The 18,742-nt window shown below is 50.7% G+C and overlaps 1 protein-coding gene across 1 annotated transcript in view; it reads right to left on the reverse strand.

Moving 5' to 3' along the window:
- Positions 1 to 18,455, reverse strand: part of C11H8orf74 (chromosome 11 C8orf74 homolog) — a 29,234-nt gene extending 10,779 nt beyond the window's left edge. Inside the window, exons 1-2 of the mRNA XM_058549797.1 lie at positions 18,408 to 18,455; positions 16,629 to 16,821 (exon numbers count right to left, since the gene is read on the reverse strand). Of these exons, the coding sequence (XP_058405780.1) occupies positions 16,629 to 16,821; positions 18,408 to 18,455 (241 nt within the window). The remainder of the gene's footprint in view (positions 1 to 16,628; positions 16,822 to 18,407) is intronic.
- Positions 18,456 to 18,742: the final 287 nt, after the last annotated feature.

An 18,742-nucleotide genomic window follows, 5' to 3' on the forward strand; every position in this document is an offset into this window, starting at 1 on the left:
TTCCTGGAGGCAGCGGAGGGCTCCTGTTTAGGGAGCTCCCGGTGTGCTCTGCGTGTCCTGGGTCATCTCAGGCTCCGCCCAAGGCCTCCCAACTCTCGGAGGCAAGTGGAGGCACCATCCCCACTTCGCCTGTGAGAGAAACTGAGGCTCCGAGAGGTCAAGGGATTTACTCAAGGGCACACGGCTGGTGAGTGGCAGAGCCCCTTTCAGCCATCCAGCTCCAAGCGGCTTTGGGCTCTTTGTAGGCCCTTGGAGGTGGACCCTCGAAGGGACCCCCAACCCTCTGAGTCACAGGTTTCCAAAGGATGTTCTGCAGTAGGTATTGCACAGAAATAAATGTTCCACGACCAGAGACCTTGAAGACATGTTGGATCAAGAGAAATTAAACAGAGCCCTTAATATGCTAACGGGCTCAGCAAAATATGCTAATAGGCTCAGCAAATGGCTGAAAAGGGTTGAACATATTGAGCTGGTCTAGTCCTTTAGAGGCCCAGGGAAAGGAAGGGACTTGCCTAAGGCTCACTGTGACAAAGTCAGGACCAAAGTCAGGAGCTCCAGCCAGGGGTCAGAGGTCAGGGGTCAGGGACCTGGCAATGGGGTGGCATCCCTGTCACCATTGCAGCCTGGGGATGAGACTGATTCTGCTCCTTGTCATTACCCACCTGGCCCTGGAGCTTCTTGGTAGGTCAGAAACGTTTCAGAAAGGGGCGTGGGGCTCTGCTTGCTCTAGGAAGGGATGAGCTGGGCCAGGAGACACGGGTCTGGTTCTGCTCTTGGGAGTTTTCTCTGTGACTGCCCTGCTGACTGCTGGCCGCGGGGACGACAGGAGTCTGGGGTGAGAGCCCCAGAGCTCCCCGCCTCTGCTTGAGACCGCTCCCTGTGGCTCCTGTCTGTCCTGAGGTCTCTGGGCTGCGGGCCTTCCCTCCTCCCTGCGCAAAACAAGCAGTTCCTTTGGGGCCGCTCCTTTCCAGGGGAGTCCAGTGGTGGAGCTGCAGGGAGAGAAGAGTGGGCTACCTGCTTTGGCCTGACACCCCCCAATCTGGGGAGGAGGGCCAGCAACATCCTTGCCGACCTCATCAGCTCTGCTTGGGATTGGTCAGAGGACCACCAAACAGGCTGGAGATGGACCTTCCCTGCTGCCCTGTGATCCCAGGACCAAGGACTGGATAGCACTGCGTCTTGCTGGCCACATGCCCTGTTCTCCACCGCAGTTCACAGTCACGTGCAGGCCACCAGTGAGCCTGGGGCAGCCCCTGGACTGAAGACAGTGTGGACGCTGGGGGTCATTCCTCAGAGCTTGGCCCATCTATGAGGGGCGATGCGGGGTGCCAGGTAAGAGCACAGACGGGGCGTTCAGACAGATGTGGGCTCACGTCTTGCTTCTCTTTCTTAATCACTTACATAGGCTATTTGGCCTCTCTGGCATCAGTGTTCTTATGCATGAAATGGAGGCAGTAAAAATGCCCACCTCAGAGGGTCAGATGAGGGCACGTGTGTGCACTGCTTCCCACAGTGCCTGGAGTGCAGTAAGCACTCAATAAATAACGTGGTCATCGTTGTCATCGTCATCATCGCGAAGCCTCTACTGGTGTTGCAGCTCCCCGAGGGCTGTGAGCTTTCTGGACCCTGGCTTTCCAGAGAAAATAGCAGGACCCTCAGGCAATGTGTCCCGGAGACTGGTTTTCCTCAGTCCAGTCCCTCGGAGGTCCCTACCTGGCGACTCTCTTTACCTTGCTGGGGGGTGAAGCATGAGATACAGAAGTGCTGTCATTCCTGGTCACGTGTCTGCTGAGGGGGACGGATGGCTTCGAGTCAGCGGGGTCCCCAGTTACGGGGTTGGGGGGGGTAGAAGGGGCAACACTTCTGATCAGACCATTTACTGAGTGACTCAACAGTTCATGGCTCTCCCCTGTGTCTCTTGGGCATCCTCTTCTCTTCCCCCTATTGTGAGCTCCTCAGTGGCAGGAACCTGCTAGAATGGACCAGATTTCCCAAACCTGAAGGATCTTTCCAGAAAGCTCTGGATATGTGGTTGCTGCCCAGTGCCAAGCACTTGGTAAATAATAATACAACCAACCTACACTGACGTACTACTTTACAGTTTTAAAGCATTTTAATTATCCATCAATTTATTTAATTGATCACAGCCAACCTATGAAAAAGGTAATTGCTGCCATTTAACAGATGAGGAAACTGAGGCTTAGAAATCTTATGCAAAATCAGGACTCAAACCCAGATTCTTCGACCCCAGGATGAGTATACCACAGCTACTGCAGGATTTTTCAGGAGCAAATGGAAGATATATGGGATATTCAGAACTACAGTACTTCCACTAGGGCTTTTTAATTTTATTGTGGTAAAATATACATACATTCCTCCCAAGAATTAAAAATAGAGATGCCCTATGACCCAGCCATCCCACTACTGGGAATCTATCCAACGAACCTGAAATCAACAATCCAAAGAGGCTTATGCACCCCTATGTTCATAGCAGCATTATTCACCATAGCCAAGAAGTGGAAGCAACCTAAATGTCCCTCGAGTGATGATTGGATCAAGAAAATGTGGTATATATATACAATGGAACACTACTCAGCCATAAAAAAGACAAAATCGTCCCATTTGCAACAACATGGATGGGCGTGGAGGGTATTATGTTAAGTGAAGTAAGCCAGAAAGAGAAAGACAAACACTGTATGATCTCACTCATATGTGGAATATAAACCAACACATGGACAGAGAAAACTGTATTGTGGTTACCAGGGGCAAGGGGGGTGGGGGGTGGGCACAAGGAGTGAAGGGAGACATATATATGGTGATGGACAAACAAAAATGTACAACCCCAAATTTCACAATGTTAAAAACTATTAAAACATCAATAAAAAAATATATATATACATAACATAAAATTTACCATTTTAACCATTTTTAAGTGTACATTTCAGTGGCATTAAGTACATTCACCTTGTACAACTCACCACCCGCCATCTCCAAGACTCTTCTCATCTTGTAAAACTGAAACTCCATACCACTTAAACACTAACTCCCTATTCGCCCTTCCTCCCAGCCCTGGCAGCCACCATTCTACTTTCTGTCTCTATGAATTTGACTGCTCTAGGGACCTCATACAAAAGGAATCATACAGTATTTGTCCTTTTGTGACTGGCTTATTTCATTTGGTATAATGTCTTCAAGGGTCGTCCACATTGTAGCACATATCAGAATTTCCTTTCTTTGTAAGGCTGGAATGGATGGATGGAATGGAATGATATTCCATTCTATGGATAGACCACATTTGGTTTATCCATTCTTCTGTTGATGGACATGGGTTGCTTCCATCGTTTGGCTATTGTGAATAATGCTGCCATGAACATGGGTGTCTAAACATCTCTTCGAGGTCCTGCTTTCGATTCTTTTGGGTGTATACCCAGAAGTGGAATTGCTAGGTCATATGTAATTCTATATTTAATTTTTTGAGGAACTACACTACTGTTTTCCCATCCACTAGATTTTTCGTTTTTCCTTTTAAGATAAACCAAGAGTCACATTAAAATAAAAATTTACCCAAATGCTAGGATTAGAAAGATGTTGTTGTCTTTTAAAGAGTTCCTCTCTAGGTCTCAAAGGGCAAACACAGGGCCACGTATTTTAAAGATCGTGGTGGGCTTTTGCCCAAGCTCTTCTCTTTGTTCACAGTGGTCCCCCTATCTTGTTTGCTTAGCAAACGCATCCCTCCCTGCTTCTCGCCCCCATTCGTCAAGAAGTTGCATGCTTAATGCTAAAGAGCTTTGGCAGGAGGGACAGACTCTGGGGCCAGAAGGTCTCAAGGTTAATGCTGGTCCTGCCTGTTAGTGTGTGACAATTTGCAGGTTACCTAATCTCTCTGAAACTCAGTTGCATCATCATGAAATGGGGACAATAGTACCCACCCACCCAAGATCACTGAGAACATTAAATGAGATGGTCCACACAGAGAGCTTAGCGCATCGTGACTGCTGAGTGGATGTTCATACTTCTCCGCCCCCTAGCCCAGTGGTCTGGCAGTGCTTGCTGGACAATGGCTGAGTGAGTGGGGCAGGATTAAGCTGATTCAGAGAGGGTTCAGAGGGCAGAACAGGAGCCATCAGTTGGAAGGCTCAAAGAGACAGATGTCAGTTCAGCAACAGGAAGAACTTTCTAGAAGTGAGAGCTTTATCGGTGGAGTGGGTCTTGTCTTGAGGAGTGAGGAGGCATTTAGCTGGTGAGAGGATTCCTGAATAATGTGTGTGTGTGGTGGTGGTGCAGGCGGCTTGGATCAGGTGACCTCTTGGGGCCCTTTTGACTCTAAGAAGCTATGGTGATTTCTACAGAGCTGACAATCCCCCGTAGCCACATCTGGGGTGCTGTGGGCACCTCCTGGCCAAGCTCTGTAGCTGTCTCAGGTTTGGTGAGGCAAGTCCTCTTCATCATCCTTGTCATTATCATCCTCGAGATGAAAACAACCAAGTGATCCCACGTCTTGGGGACATGGCACTGCACCGAGGCTCAAAATCAGCTACTGGGGGGTTCTGAGACCGACCAGCAAGTTCAGCTGAGCAAGGAAGGACATGGGAAGTTAGAGGCAGGGCATAGGGTCACTCCAAAGGGCCAGAGGTCTTGAGGACACCAGTACCATCCGCCCACACACAGGTGGCAGATCTAGGCCAGGACACATTAGCCAACGGGCACAGCTGGGCCTGTGCCACCTACCACACTGGAGCCAGCCTGCTGGGGGCCAGGAGCCCAGATTCATGCTGTGAATAAGTAACAGATGACTCAGTTAGGAACCCAGCCCCCAGGTGTTCCACCTGGTTCTTCCAGGTGCTCAGCTCTTCCTGCACGCCAGCAGCCTCATTCCACCCACTGCAGGGTGCTCTCCCGGGCTTCATGCTTCTCAGGCCCTCATGTGCCCCGTGTACTGATCTCTCTGGTCAAGATAGAAGGTCGCGTGGCGTGGTGAGTGCTCTGCTGTCAGACAGACCTGGGCTCAAACCCCAACTCCACTTTCTGGAGCAGCAACCTGGGGCAAGTTACTTAAGCTCTCTAGGTTTCAGTTTCTTCATCTTTAAAATAATGCTTATGATACAAGGTCATGGTGAGGGTTACAGACTATACATGTGAAAATACCGGGGTCACAAAGCTCTTCCTGTTCCTCTGCAGGACGCACGCTCCCTCGGGGAAGGTCGGGGAAGGTTTCTATGGAGTAGTCTCACCTGGTCTGCTGTGACCGCACTCCAGCCTGGATTAACATGGTGTTCTCTCCACCCCTTTTCCCCCAACACCAATTCACATGTTGAAGTCCTAACCCCCAAGATCTCAGGATGTGACTGTCCTTGGAGGTAGGGTCTTTCAAGAGGCAATTAAGGTTAAATGAGGTCATGTGGGTGGGCTCTAATCTGATATGACTGGTGTCTTTATAAGAAGAGGAGATTAGGACACAGATGCACACAGAGGGAAGACCATGTGAGGACACAGGGAGAAGACAGTCATCTGCATGCCAAGGAGAGAGGCCTCAGGAGAAACCAATCCTGCCAACACCTTGATCTTGGACTTCCGGCCTCCAGAACTGTGAGAAAATAAATCTCTGTTGTTGGAACCGCCCAGTCTCTGGTCCTTCGTTACGGCAGCCTGAGCAGACTAATATGCTCGAGGAGGTATCTCTGAAATGATAGTTGCTCATTTGCCCTAAGAAAGGCTCTCCCAAGATCTCAGGCGATGGCCTCTGAGGAAACTTCCACTCTCCATCGACAAAGCAGTTGCCCCCAAAGGCCCTCCCTCCGGGTCTAGTCTGAGGGGTGTCGGGTTCAGGCTGCCTTGGAGAAGGCCGCTGGGGCAGTCACCATCCGAAAGCCTGAGGTCTGCCTGCTTTCTGCTCCAGCTGGGCCTGAGTTGTTGGGAGCTCCTGCACGCAGGGTGGGGTACATGGGGGCTGGCAGGGGAGACCCTGGGCATGGCCATGAGTGTGCTGGGAGGAAGAGTTCATGCAGGAGAGCTTGGGGGAGCCATTGGCTCTTGCCAGCCCCAGGCTGTGGGGGGCGGGCAGGGTGGCTGCCTTACATCCTACGGCTGTTTGGATGACACTTCCTGGAGAATCAGGAGTGGCCCTGGGTGGAACCACAGATACCAGTGATGTGACATACTTCATTGGGCACTCGCCTGGCCGCCTCGTGCCTCCACTGACCGGTCATCTAGGCCCACTTCCTCTCAGTCCCAGGATTTGGGGGCCAGGCCAGCAGGAAAGGCATTCCTCCCAGCCCAGATGTCTAGGTGGAGCATCAGGGAGAGGCCAGTGCCCGCCAGACGTGGACGATGACCAGAGGCAGAAGCTGTGAAGTGGCTGACATGATGGTTGGTGCAGGAGGCTCCCCAGATGAGCAGGTGGGTGTGGGCCCGGCAAGCACCTGCACTGGCTGGCACTCCTCCGGCCTCGACTCTCAGCTGAGTGAGGCCTGAGGCAGAGGAGGCTGTTCCCCCTATACTCCTCCCCTGCTGCAGTGTGCAGTCAGAGATGGGAAGTGCGGGGCCTCCCTGGCCCTCTAAATCTCTGCAGCTCCCCAAGGTGAAGGAGAAGACCTCAGGGTCCCCATGTGCCCCAACGTCTCTCCCCTCTCCTTTCCTGGAGCCTCGGTGGGGGATGCAAAATCTGCCCGCTTCCTACGATTTCCTCCCACTAGGACGGAGCTGGCAGCCTTCTGTCCCTCTGCGCCATGCCTGGTGACTTCACCTTGGGCCCCAAGGAGACAGCAGGATGGGATCTGCCCAGGGCTTCCCGGAGACTGGCAGAGGAGGTGCTGATGAAAGGATTCTTTCTTCTGGCCTGGGGTTAAAACCAGAACGTCCTGGTGAGATGTTTGCCAGGACAGAGTCAGCTTATGCTTTTGAATGGGCTACCCTTCCCCCCCAGGACCAAGGCTCGATTGGGCCTGCAGATAATTCAAGCTGGCGGCTGTCCTGGCAGAGCTCTGAATCACTGTTGTGCAAGCACGACCCTCCTTATGTGCTTCCTGCCAACTTTGTTATCTAGTATGCAAACACAACTCAACCAGCTTAGCCCCAGATTAACTAATGGAAAAAACAAGTCCCTAGAGAAGCTACCTTTCAAGAATGACAGCCCAGTGTGGACCTCAGCCGAAACAGAAGCTCGAATGTGAGCTGGCCGGCCAGTGGGACCTGGGCTATCTGTGTCCTGCACCCCACGACCTGTGATAGGTGGGACTTGTGCCCCGGAGGAGGGGCAGGTGGGATGCGAGATGGGAAGGGCTAGGACTCATTTGGGACCTGACCAGCTGTCTTGGCCAGCTCTCCCTGCCCCTTGTCACCTGGGTCCCCTGACAAGGGCAGTGAACAGATGCCCTCTCCCACATGCTGGCGGGCAGCGACGCTTGCTCACATGTGTGCCCAAGGGCGAGTCATGCGTGTGGGGCAGCTGGATTAGTGGCCAGGCTGCAGGCTGTCTGGACCCCTATTCTGCTGACCCGTGATTTGAACCCATCTGCGGTCCTGCCTGCAGGGTGAGGGGAGGATGAGAAATGGCACAGACAGCAAGCCTCCTGAGGGGCAGCCTGCGCGGCTGCTTCTGGTCCTGGACCACCAGCGTTTGTGTTCGTATCCTGCTTCACCTCCACGAGTGATGGACACGTGGGAGCTGACTCTGTGTCCTTTGTCGAGCACTTGCTCTCTGCCTGTCACTCTGCTGTGTGTTTGTACGCCCTTCTCATTTAACCTTTCCAGCTGCCCTGGGAATCGGAACTATTATTGCACTCATTTTACAGACGAGGAAACGAGGCACAGAGAGGTGAAATAACATTTTCAAGGTTACACAGTAATAAGTGATGGATTTGAACCCAGATCTCCTGACTGCAGAGTTTGGTGCCTAATCACTGCGCTATGCTGCCTCTCACATCACCCGGACACGCAGCCCTCAGTGAAGTAACCCGGGGACGAGGCAAGACCATAAACTCCTCTGCATACAGAATGTATTGTCTCCATGGGCATCAAGAATCTACTCATTCATTCATTCATTTCTTCATGCAACACTCACTGTGTGCCACATGCATTGTTTGGCACTGGGGGGGACAGATAAAGAGGACAAAAACAAAGAGGATGAAGACCTCCCTCCAGGAGTTCAAGCTTCCCATGGTCTAGCTTCCGTGCTGTCCAATCGTAGGCCTTTGGGGGAGGAGTTTAGATCTGAAGAGAGGAGGGGGGAGGACGGCTTGATGGAAACGGGGTTTGAGAAGGATGAACGAGGCAGCTGTCGCAGGCGGGAGTACGGTGAGCATGCATGCGGACACCCAGAGAGGACGCAGCTGCAGAAACCCAGGTGAGGTGTTGAGAGCCTTGGGGAGGTGTGGCCACGGCTGGGAGAGAGTGGCCAAACTTGGGCCTGATGCTGGAGGGCGAGGGTGGTAAAGTCCGGGGACCTGGAGGGTCTGGGAGTGTGGGAAGGCCCTGGACTCTGAGTTCAGCACAGCGGGCATCTCAGAGGAGTGGACAGGGCCTGGGGAGGGGCAGGCTGAGCTGAGGGTTGATTTGGAATTACTGCCAGCACATGGGGTGGATGTCAGAGGTCCCTGTGCCGAGCGGACACTGGCTCAGTCGGCCCCCACTGGGGTTGGGGCCGAGTCAGGAGGTCCTGGGGCCTGGTCAAGAGAGGAGTTTACCCAGAGCTGGTGGGCACAGGAAGGGACAAAGGGTCTGTGGACCAACTCCTTAGAGACTGGTCCAAACCTGGAGTGCAGCTCGGATAACACGGATGGGAGAGAAAGAGAAGATCAAGGTCAGGGCTGCACTGGGCAGAACTAACCAGGCAAAGGCAGAGGGTCTCGGGAGTGAAGCGAGCCGCTCTCTACGAACAGTGCTGAAGGGTTGCCTCCTGCTGCAGGCGTAGGACCCACGGCTCTCGGGGGACAGCTGAGCCCGTAGGAGGAGCGGGTATAACAGTAATAGCCACCCCGCTGCACGTACACCGGCTTCCTTGGTACCAGTCACTGTTCGAAGCACTTTCCATAAATGAGCTCATCTAATCCTCACAATGATCCCATGAGGTCAGTGACATTCTTGTCCTGGTTTTACAGATGAGTGATCTGAAGCACAGAGAAGTTAAGGGAATCACTCAAGGTCACACAGCAAGGAAATGGCAGAACCAGGACTTGAATCACGGCTCCAGAAACGTTGAGGGCAAGCCCAGCCTGAGACTGGAGTTGACTGCACAGTGAGGAGGAGAATCCCCAGGGAGGAAGGAGGTGCCAGCTGAAATTCTACCCCTACCTCGGGGGGATTGATGGGCTTGTTCGTGCTCTTGCAGATATCTCCGTTCTGGGTTTCCTGGAGGCAGTGTGGACACGGCTGCCATGGAGATGCCATCTGGGGCAGCCTGGTCATCTTCTGGAGCATCAGGCATCATCCTGAACGGCACCGTGGCAGAGCCCAAAGTGCACAGGACCCAGCGCAGGAGGCCTGGTTCTAGTGTGCTCTGCACCTGTGGGTTCTCCCACCACACCCCCACCATCTGCTCCCTCCAAGCCCGGAGCCAGCCTGGCATCGCTCTCACAACTGGTCGGTCACCAGGGAGCAGAGCTGGGGACAGTCTTCTCTGCCTTCTTTCTTGCACCCCTGCTTCTCGGACGAGTCTACAGTTTGCTTGACCTCCTGGGCCTCCCTCCAGCTGAAGTGTCAGGCCCCTCGTTCCCAGCCCATTGTCCTGCCCCACTCCCTGCGAAGCAGGATCATCCAGCTAGTGCTGGCTTCTGAGGAGAAAGGGCCCCGGGACGGTTGGTGTCTGCTGCCCTCGAGAAGGAGCCGATGTGACTCCTGTGCATTTGGAGGCTGATCTAAAGCAGGTGCTGCCTGAAGGGTGCCCAGCCACCTCTGATCGCCATCTCTGAGTCACATCACACTCTCTCAAGTCTCTGGTCTTGGTCCCTGTGGTCCCCTCCTAAAAGTAAGAGCTAGCATGCACTGAGCACTTACGAGGCACCAAGCACTCTGCTGTGAGCTTTATGTAATAACCTCCTTTAATCCTTAACACGCTCCTAGGCAGTGGTGCTCCTGCCTTTCCCACTCTCTAGATGTGTGATCAGAGGCTCGGAAGGGATGTGACTTGCCCAGGACCACACATCAGAAAAGGACTGAACTAGGCTCTGAATCTTCCCTCTGGGTGTTGAGCCTCCCGATGGACTCTACTTTTAGTGAGTTGAATTTCAGGCATGGGGAGCCCACCCAAGAGCTTTTCCTACTTGATGTTTCTACCAACCACGTTTCACAAATTTCGAGATGATTTAAAGGTAAGAGGAAGAACTTGTGAGCTGGCTGGCCCGGGATCAAGATTTAAAAGATGTTGGGAGGAAAGAAGGGTGGGCCAGCATTGACAAGACGGAATCAGTGGGGCTGACTGTAAAGTCCTGCGTGTACACTCCACCTGCGTGTGTGCAGAGTCTGCCAATCCTGCATGCGCACGCAGCATCTGCTTTGCCATTGCAGAAGGGCAGGATGGGAAATATGGTTCCCATGTGGGACTGCTTGCCCGATATGAATCAATGTGACCTTGATGCTGATAAACTAAAGGCACTATAGGCTATATAAACAGGAACATCATCACCAGGACAGGGGAGGTGATAAAACTCCTAATCACTTCACTGATTAAAATGCTGGTTGTATTGTATTTGGATCTGGATGCCCTGTTTTAAGAATGTTATCGACAAACACAAATATGCCCAGAGAAGAGCAGCAAGAAAGGGGCAGCGGTGGGGAGGTGGGGTGGAGGGGTCTATGGGAATGAGGCCATATTAAGAATGATAAAATGCACTGAGGCTGTCTAGTCTAAACGTGGAGACATGACAGCCACATTACATAAAACTCGTTCAATATCGGCAGGGCCTGCACTCTGCTGCCAGAGGGCGGACTGAGCTTTTGAGTAAAAGGTGTAGAAGGCAGATGCAGCTGGATATACAAAAAAAGCTTCCTAGTAACGAGAGTGGTTGTACCAGGGAGTGAACTGCCTCGGAGGGAGGGAGCTCCCTGTCGCCCGGAGGTGCCAGCAGCAGCTGGGAGAACCTCGTTGGCTGGTTGAGGGGCCTCTGAAGCAGAGGGAATTAAGTTTTCTGATCACCAGGTCTCCTTCCCACCCCGGGGTTTAGAAGTCCCTGAGGTGTAGACAGGCCGTTTTGGCGAGGTACGCGATAACCAGAAACGCCGACTGCTCCAGCGCCCTCTCATCTCCTCCGTGTGAAGCTAGCTTGTGTTATCACCAGCTGTTTTTCAAGGGCTCGGCTTGAGGAAGGCTCCGATGGAAACTTGAAAGAGCCCGAGCCCCCACTTGCTTGGGGCTGACATTCTTCTTCCTACTCGTCAGTGTTTGTTCTGGCCGTGAGCCGCTGCAGATCTCACCCAACGGGGCTGACCTCTGTACCTGTGCGTTGCTGTGAGCAGGGGAGCAGGACCCAGAGGGAGGCCTCAGGGGCGGGGGCTGGGGGTGGCTAGGGGGGTGAAATTTCCCAAGGATCCCTGAAACCAGCCCATGAGCAATGCCATGTCTTGCTTAAGCCTTCGGACTGGGACCACGGTGTGGGCATGCTGGCCTGGAGGAGAGAAGTGGAAGGGCACACGGGCAGCTCAGAAATAAAGAGAGGCTGATCCGAGTGCACACAAGATGTGCAATGGGGACACGGAATGGCTTGAAGCCGGGGAGTGATGGGATTTTATTTGTGTCTGAAAAAAAATCACTGTGCCATTTGGTGGATGGGTGCAGAAGCACAAGATTTGAAAGCAGTGGACGAGTCGAGGATGGAGGTGGGTTAGAAGGGGTGGTAGATGAGGAGGTGGTATAATTGGCGAGATTAGGGAAGGACACTGAGGTGCTGCTGATATGACTGGTAGGTGAGCTCTGGGTGCACTGGGGACGGGGACATCATGCATTGGGGACAGGGCATCCTGAATTCTGTTTGCTTGATGAGAAGGACAAAAGAAGACCTCAAACATGCCACACATTAAAAAAAATACTTAAAAAATAATTTCAGGGGCCGGCCTGGTAGTGCAAGCGGTTGAGTGCATGAGCTCCGCTGTGGCGGCCGGGGGTTCACCAGTTCGGATCCGGGGCACGCCCAGACGCACTGCTTGGCAAGCCATGCTGTGGCAGTGTCCCATATAAAGTGGAGGAAGATGGGCACGGATGTTAGCCCAGGGCCAGTCTTCCTCAGCAAAAAGAGGAGGATTGGCAGATGTTAGCACAGGGCTGATCTCCTCACACACACACACAAAAAAATTTAAAAAAATAACTTCAGAATAAAGAAATGAAGGAAACTTTCAAAAAGAATATGTAATCAAGACAGTGTGGTATTGGCAAGTGAACAGACAAATAGGTCAATGGAGCGGAATAGAGAGCCTGGAAATAGACTCACATGAATATAGTCAACTGATCTTTGACAAAGGAGCAAAGGCGATACAATGGAGCCAAGAGAGTCATTTCAACAAATGGTGCTGGAACAACTGGACATCCACATGCAAAAAAATGAATCTAGATATAGACCTTATAACCTTCACAATAACTAACTCAAAATGGATTGTATATCTAATGGTAACATACAAACCTATTACACTTCTAGAAGATAACATAGGAGAAAATCTAGATGACCTTGGGTTTGGTGATGACTTTTTAGATACAACATCACAGGCATGGTACATGGAAGAAGAATTGATAATCTGGACTTCATTAAATCTTAAAACTCTGCTCTGCCAAAGACCATGTCAAGAGAAGGGGAAGACAAGCCACACACTGGGAGAAAATATTTGCAACAGACACCTGATAAAGGACTGTTAACCAAAATATACAAAGAACTCTTAAAATTCAACAATAAGGAAAGAATCCAATTAAAAAATGGGTAAAGATCTTAATAGATACCTCACCAAAGAAGATATACAGATGGCAAAGAAGCATATGAAAAGATGCTGTTTTTGTCATCAAGGAAATGCAAATTAAAACAATGAGATACCACTACATACCAATTAGAATGGCCAAAATCCAGAGCGCTGACAATATCAAATGCTGGTGAGGATGTGGAGCAACAGGAACTCTCATTCTTTGCTGGTGGGAATGTAAAATGGTACAGCCACTTGGAAAGACAGTTTGGTGGTTTCTTGCAAAACTAAATACACTATGTGTATTTAGCATGTGATCCAGCAATCATGCTCCTTGGTATTTACCCAAAGGAGCTGAAAACTTATGTCCACACAAAAATGTGCACAGACATTTATTGCAGCTTTATTCATAATTGCCAAAACTTGGAAGCAACCAAGACGTCTTTCAGTAGGTGAGTGGATAAACAAACTGTGTACATCCAGACAACGGAATATTATTCAGTGCTAAAAAGAAATGGGCTATCAAGCCAGGTAAAGACATGGAGGAAATTTAATGCCTATTACTAATTGAAAAAAGCCAATATGAAAGTCTACCTACTGTATGATTCCAACTATATAACATTCTGGAGAAGGCAAAACTACAGAGACAGTAAAAAGATCAGTGGTTGCCAGGGGTTAGGGGGTGTGGGAGGGGTGAATAGATGGAGCACAGAGGATTTCCAGGGCACTGAAACTATTCCGTATGATTCTGTGATGGTGGATACCTGTCATTATACACTTGTCCAAACCGGTAGAATGAACTACACCAAGCATGACCCCTAATGGAAACTATGGACTTTGGATGATTATGATGTATCAATGTAGGTTCATTGATTGTAACAGTGTACCATTCTGGCCGAAGATGCTGATAATGGGGGAGGCCATGCATGTGTGGAGGCAAGGTTTTTTGTGGGAAATCTCTGTACCTTCTGCTCTATTTTGCTGTGAATCTAAAACTCCTCTAAAAAATAAAGTGTATTAAAAAAATAAACAGCCTGAAACCATAAAACTCCTAGAAGAAAACAGGAAAAAGCTCCTTGACATTGGTCTTTACAATGATTTTTTTGGATATGACACCAAAAGCATAGGCAACAAAAGCAAAAGTAAAAATGTGGGATTACATCAAAGTAAGAATCTCCTGCACAGTAAAAGGAATGATCAACCAAATGAAAAGGCAACCTACGGAATGGGAGAAAACATTTGCAAACCACATATCTGGTAAGAGATTAATATCCAAAATACATGAGGAACTCATACAACTCAATAGCAAAAACCCAAATAATCCAACTAAAAAATGGGCAAAGTACCTGAATAGACATTTTCCCAAAGAAGACATTCAAATGGCCAACAGGCACATGAAAAGGTGCTCGACATCACTAATCATCAGGGAAATGCACATCAAAACCATCTCACACCTGTTAGAATGGCTTTTATCAAAAAGACAAGAAATAAGTGCTGGTGAGGACATGGAGAAAAGGGAACCCTTGTGCACTGCTGGTGGGAATGTGAACTGGTGCAGCCACTGTGGAAAACAGTATGGAGTTTCCTCAAAAAATTAAAGATAGGACTACCATATGATATAGCAAACTCATTTCTGGGTATCTATTCCAAGGAAATGAAATCAGGATCTTGAAGAGAAATCTGCACCCCTCTGTTCATTGCAGCATTATTCACAATAGCCAAGACATGGAAACAACCTAATTGTCCATTTGTGGATGAATGGATGAAGAAAATGTGATACATACACACACACACACACACACACACACACACACACAGAGGAATATTATTCAGACATACAAAAGAAGGAAATCCTACCATTTGCACATGATAAACCTTGAGGGCATAATGCTAAGTGAGATAAGTCAGAAAGAGAAGGACAAATACTCTATGACCTCACTTACATGTGAAATCTGAAAAAGCTGAACTCGTGGAAACAGAAAACATATTGGTGGTTGCCAGAGGTGGGTGATGGGGGTTGGGTGAAATGGACGATGGTGATCATAATGTACCATCTTCTGGTTATAAGATACATAGGTCCCGGGGATGGAATGTACAGCATGGTGACTGTAGTTAACAATATGTGCTGTATATTTGAAAGTTGCTAAGAGAGTAGACTTTAAAAGTTCTCATCACAAGAACAAAAAATTTGTAACTAGGTGAGGTGACGGACGTTAACTTATTATGGTCATCATTTTGCAATATGTACATACATCAAATCATTATGTTGTACACCTCAAACTTATACTATGTTATATGTCAATTATATCTCAATAAAACTGGGAAAAAATAATACAAAGAAATTTTTGCCAAACTACTTAAAGAATAAGTGGCCACATAACGCCCCATCGTCCCAGAGTCCTTCTGTGTGCATTTCCTGACACAGGACATTCATAATGACAACCATCAGAATTGGGGGATCGCCCTTGACACATCACTGCTGTCCAATCCCCAGACCTCATTCAGGCTCTCCAGCTGTCCCAATAACGTCCTTGGTAGCAAGAGAACCCAAATCGGGGCCATATGTCACGGGGCCACGTCTCCTCAGCGTCTTTCAGTTGGGAACAGTTCCTCTGTCTTCCTTGGCTCTCATGACCTTAATGTTCTTGAAGCTAACGGGAGAGGGAGTTTGTTGAATGCCCCTAATTTGGTGTTTTCTACGACTAGATCAGGTTCAGAGGCTTTGCTAGAACCATCACAGAAGGATGCTGGGTTCTTCTTTTGCATCCTACCAAGCAGCACGGTGTTCTCAGTGTGTTCTCTTCCTCGTGGAGCATTTGATTAAGGAGGGGTCTGCCAGTCCCTCTCACTGTAGAATTCTTTTCCCCTTTGTGATCAGTAAGGATGTTGTGGGGAGGCTCTTAGGAAGTGTGTAAATATCCCGTTTCTCATCAAGCGTTCATTCACTGGTTCCAGCACCTGTTGGTGATTCTTGGCTGAGTATTACTATGCTGCTGGCCATAGAGGGGCTGCTCCATATATGGACAAACGTGACCACAGCCCCTCGTGCCGTGGAGTCACAGAGAGAGATGCTCATCCTCTTCTCATGAACCCCAACACGGGGTAGGGGTGGGAGAGATGCTCCCTCTATAAACTCACCTGATTGTTATTCCCCCAACCCCGCCAGCAGGCTGATGCCTGTAAAGGATTCCCCCAAGATATTCAGCAGGACAAAACCTGATACTGGGAACAATTTGCAGTCTTTCAGGAGTACAATGAGAAGTCAATGAAGGGTTTTAAGTAGAGGAGTGACAGATTTGATTTATGTTAAGCAAAAACAAAACTAAACAAAACAAAAATTCTGAATTATGGTCCCTCCTCTCTCCTCCCTAAAACAAGATTTGGCTTCCCTCTGAGGATCCTCTCAACTAGCTGTCCTAGAGGTATTGATCTGATGATGAAATTCATGCTAAAGTGTAAATGACTGACTGAGAAGCAAACACCCCGGCTGCTGTGTAAACAGCTTGGAGGGGTGCAAGATTTTTAGCCAGGGAGGGCAGTGAAAAGACTCAGCCAGGACATTCTGTTTGCTCCACTTTCCAGAAAGCCTGGACAGGGACCCTGTTTCTGAGCATGTGAGGAGGCTAAATGCCAGGGAAAGAAAGGAAGGAGCTCCAGGCTCCTCAGAGGGCTCCTGGGGCTGTGGGTCGCAGTGGGGTCCTGTGTGCCCCCACCCCCTGCAAGCCTCGCTGACTCTTGCCCCTGATGCTCCGTACCTTCAGTTTCCCTTAGCAGCTCTTCTGTAAACTTGACCACGCTGGCCACCTCCACCCACGGGAAGCCTTTGCCTGCGGCAAAGATGATGCTCTCATAGAGGGTATCCAGCAGGATGCTTCTGCGTGCGTCTCTCAGTTCGTCAAACTCTTCCCAGCTCAGCAGTCTCCGTAGGTGCTCCCGACCTTCTGGTTTCTGCAGGGCACAAGATGGGATGGAGGGTGAGGAATCAGGATGCCATCATCCCCAGGCAAAACTCTATTGGGGGCCCCACACAGGCTCCCACCATCCTGAAGAGTGACCGGGAATGTGGATACCCCTGGGCAGAATGGTGCTTTCCTACCTGGACAGCTTTCCCTCCCCTTTCTGGGCACGTGCTTTTCTTTCTAGCCCTGCCTCTGAGAGTTCTCATGCTAGCCACTGCAGCCCCAGCTTTATATACCTCAAACAGGCCTCAAGTCCTGAATTATGATCCCTTCCTCCTCTTCCCTAAAACAAAATTTGACTTCCCTCTGAGCCTACTCTCAACTAGCTGTCCCAGAGGTATCAACCTGATAATGAAATTCATACTAAAGTGTAAATGACTGACTGAGAAGAGGCTTGGTGAGGCAATGCTTTAGCAGAAGAAATATTTCTTGCTTGGTGAAAATTCAGGCACTCTGGTAGGCCAGATGGTAAAGACTGATCAGCGTACCATTTTTCCTATCTAGAGGTGAGAACTCATTTTGCCTGAGAGTTCACCTGGCCCTTTTGGAAATGTTCTTATAGATCACCAACAGATGTAAGAGAAGCAAGTGCCTTTAAAGAAGGGGGTAAGAAAAGGTGTGGCATGAAATGGAGACCCACTGAACACAGGAGTGTTGCTCCCCTGGGGTGAGGGGAGGCTCCGGCTATGGAGACCCTGGGGGACCAAGGGCAGACTTGGTGCCAAGAGGAGGCCTGGAGCCCTGTCCTCAGCCTCCAAGGACTCCTTTCCCACCACCACAGCTCTTTCGCCTGACCCTGGCAGCCCTTCCCTGCAGCCCTCACAGATCCCCAGGTTGGCGTCTGATGGGACAGCTGGGTGGAAGATCTAGAGAAGGCGGTGAAAGCGCGTGTCTGGGCCGGGGAGGGAGCAGCCTTTGCCTTGGCGCCTGCCCATCAGCTGGTGGCTGCAGGGACCTGCGCACATGGGGCATGGGGTCCTCTTGCCTGAGGTCTGCAACAGTGCCTGGACACCCCTCTGTGGACACCCTGTTCTGGAAGGAGCTTGCTGAGAGGTCCAGGTCCTGTGGTTGGATCCTCATCCCTCCACAGGAGCCCCCTTGCTCATGCCTTTCAACTTCAGAATTGGTTCTGAGAAACTGATAAAATCTGCCTCCCTCCTCGCCCCAAAGCGACAGAGCCTCCCCCGCCCCACACACCACCACACACTCCCTACGCACGTTGGCCTGCAATCCCAGAGGGCGCCTGGTGAGAGGTGGCATCCTGCAGTGACCCACCCCAGTTGGAGTGGAGGCAGGCCCACTTCCTCCATGCCCGCCTCCTCCTTCCTCCAGGCGGGCTCTGCTGCATCAGGGGCCTCCCTGTAGGCCTGCAAACAGCCCCCGAGCTTCAAGGGCTGGCGAGCCTTTGGCCTGGTGCTCCACACCCATCATAGGCCTCAGGGGCGGTGTGCTGGGGAAGGCGTGAAGTCCAAGGGTCTGTCTGAAGAGGCGCCCTCGAGGGCTGCTTCCTGCGCACCCCGCCCTGTTAGACCAATCGGACCCAACTGCCTTTTAAAAGCCATGTTGTCTCCTTACCTGAAATTGGAAGACTTTTTCCACTCCCTGGGGTGTTAAGAGTGCCATGGCCCCTGCATCCAGTTGCCAGGAGACCTAGCCAGGACCGACTCCGCGTTTCTGGAACCCTGGGAGTGAGTGTACCAGCTTTGTGAGGTCACGAAGACTGCTGCCAGGCGGCTCTTTCCAGGCTCCTTCCTCGCAGAGCCTGCTCTCCGCTGGGCTCTGGGTCTCGTCCCCGCCCCTGCTCAGGGACTTCGATCCCTTTCCCGCCTCTGACCTCCCCTTCACAGCTGTCCACCTTCAGGAGGTGGGCCATCTCAGGTCCCTCTGTGAACACACACGCATGTCCCCCC

Source organism: Diceros bicornis, chromosome 11 (genome assembly GCF_020826845.1).
Source record: "Diceros bicornis minor isolate mBicDic1 chromosome 11, mDicBic1.mat.cur, whole genome shotgun sequence".
Taxonomy (NCBI): Eukaryota; Metazoa; Chordata; class Mammalia; order Perissodactyla; family Rhinocerotidae; genus Diceros; species Diceros bicornis.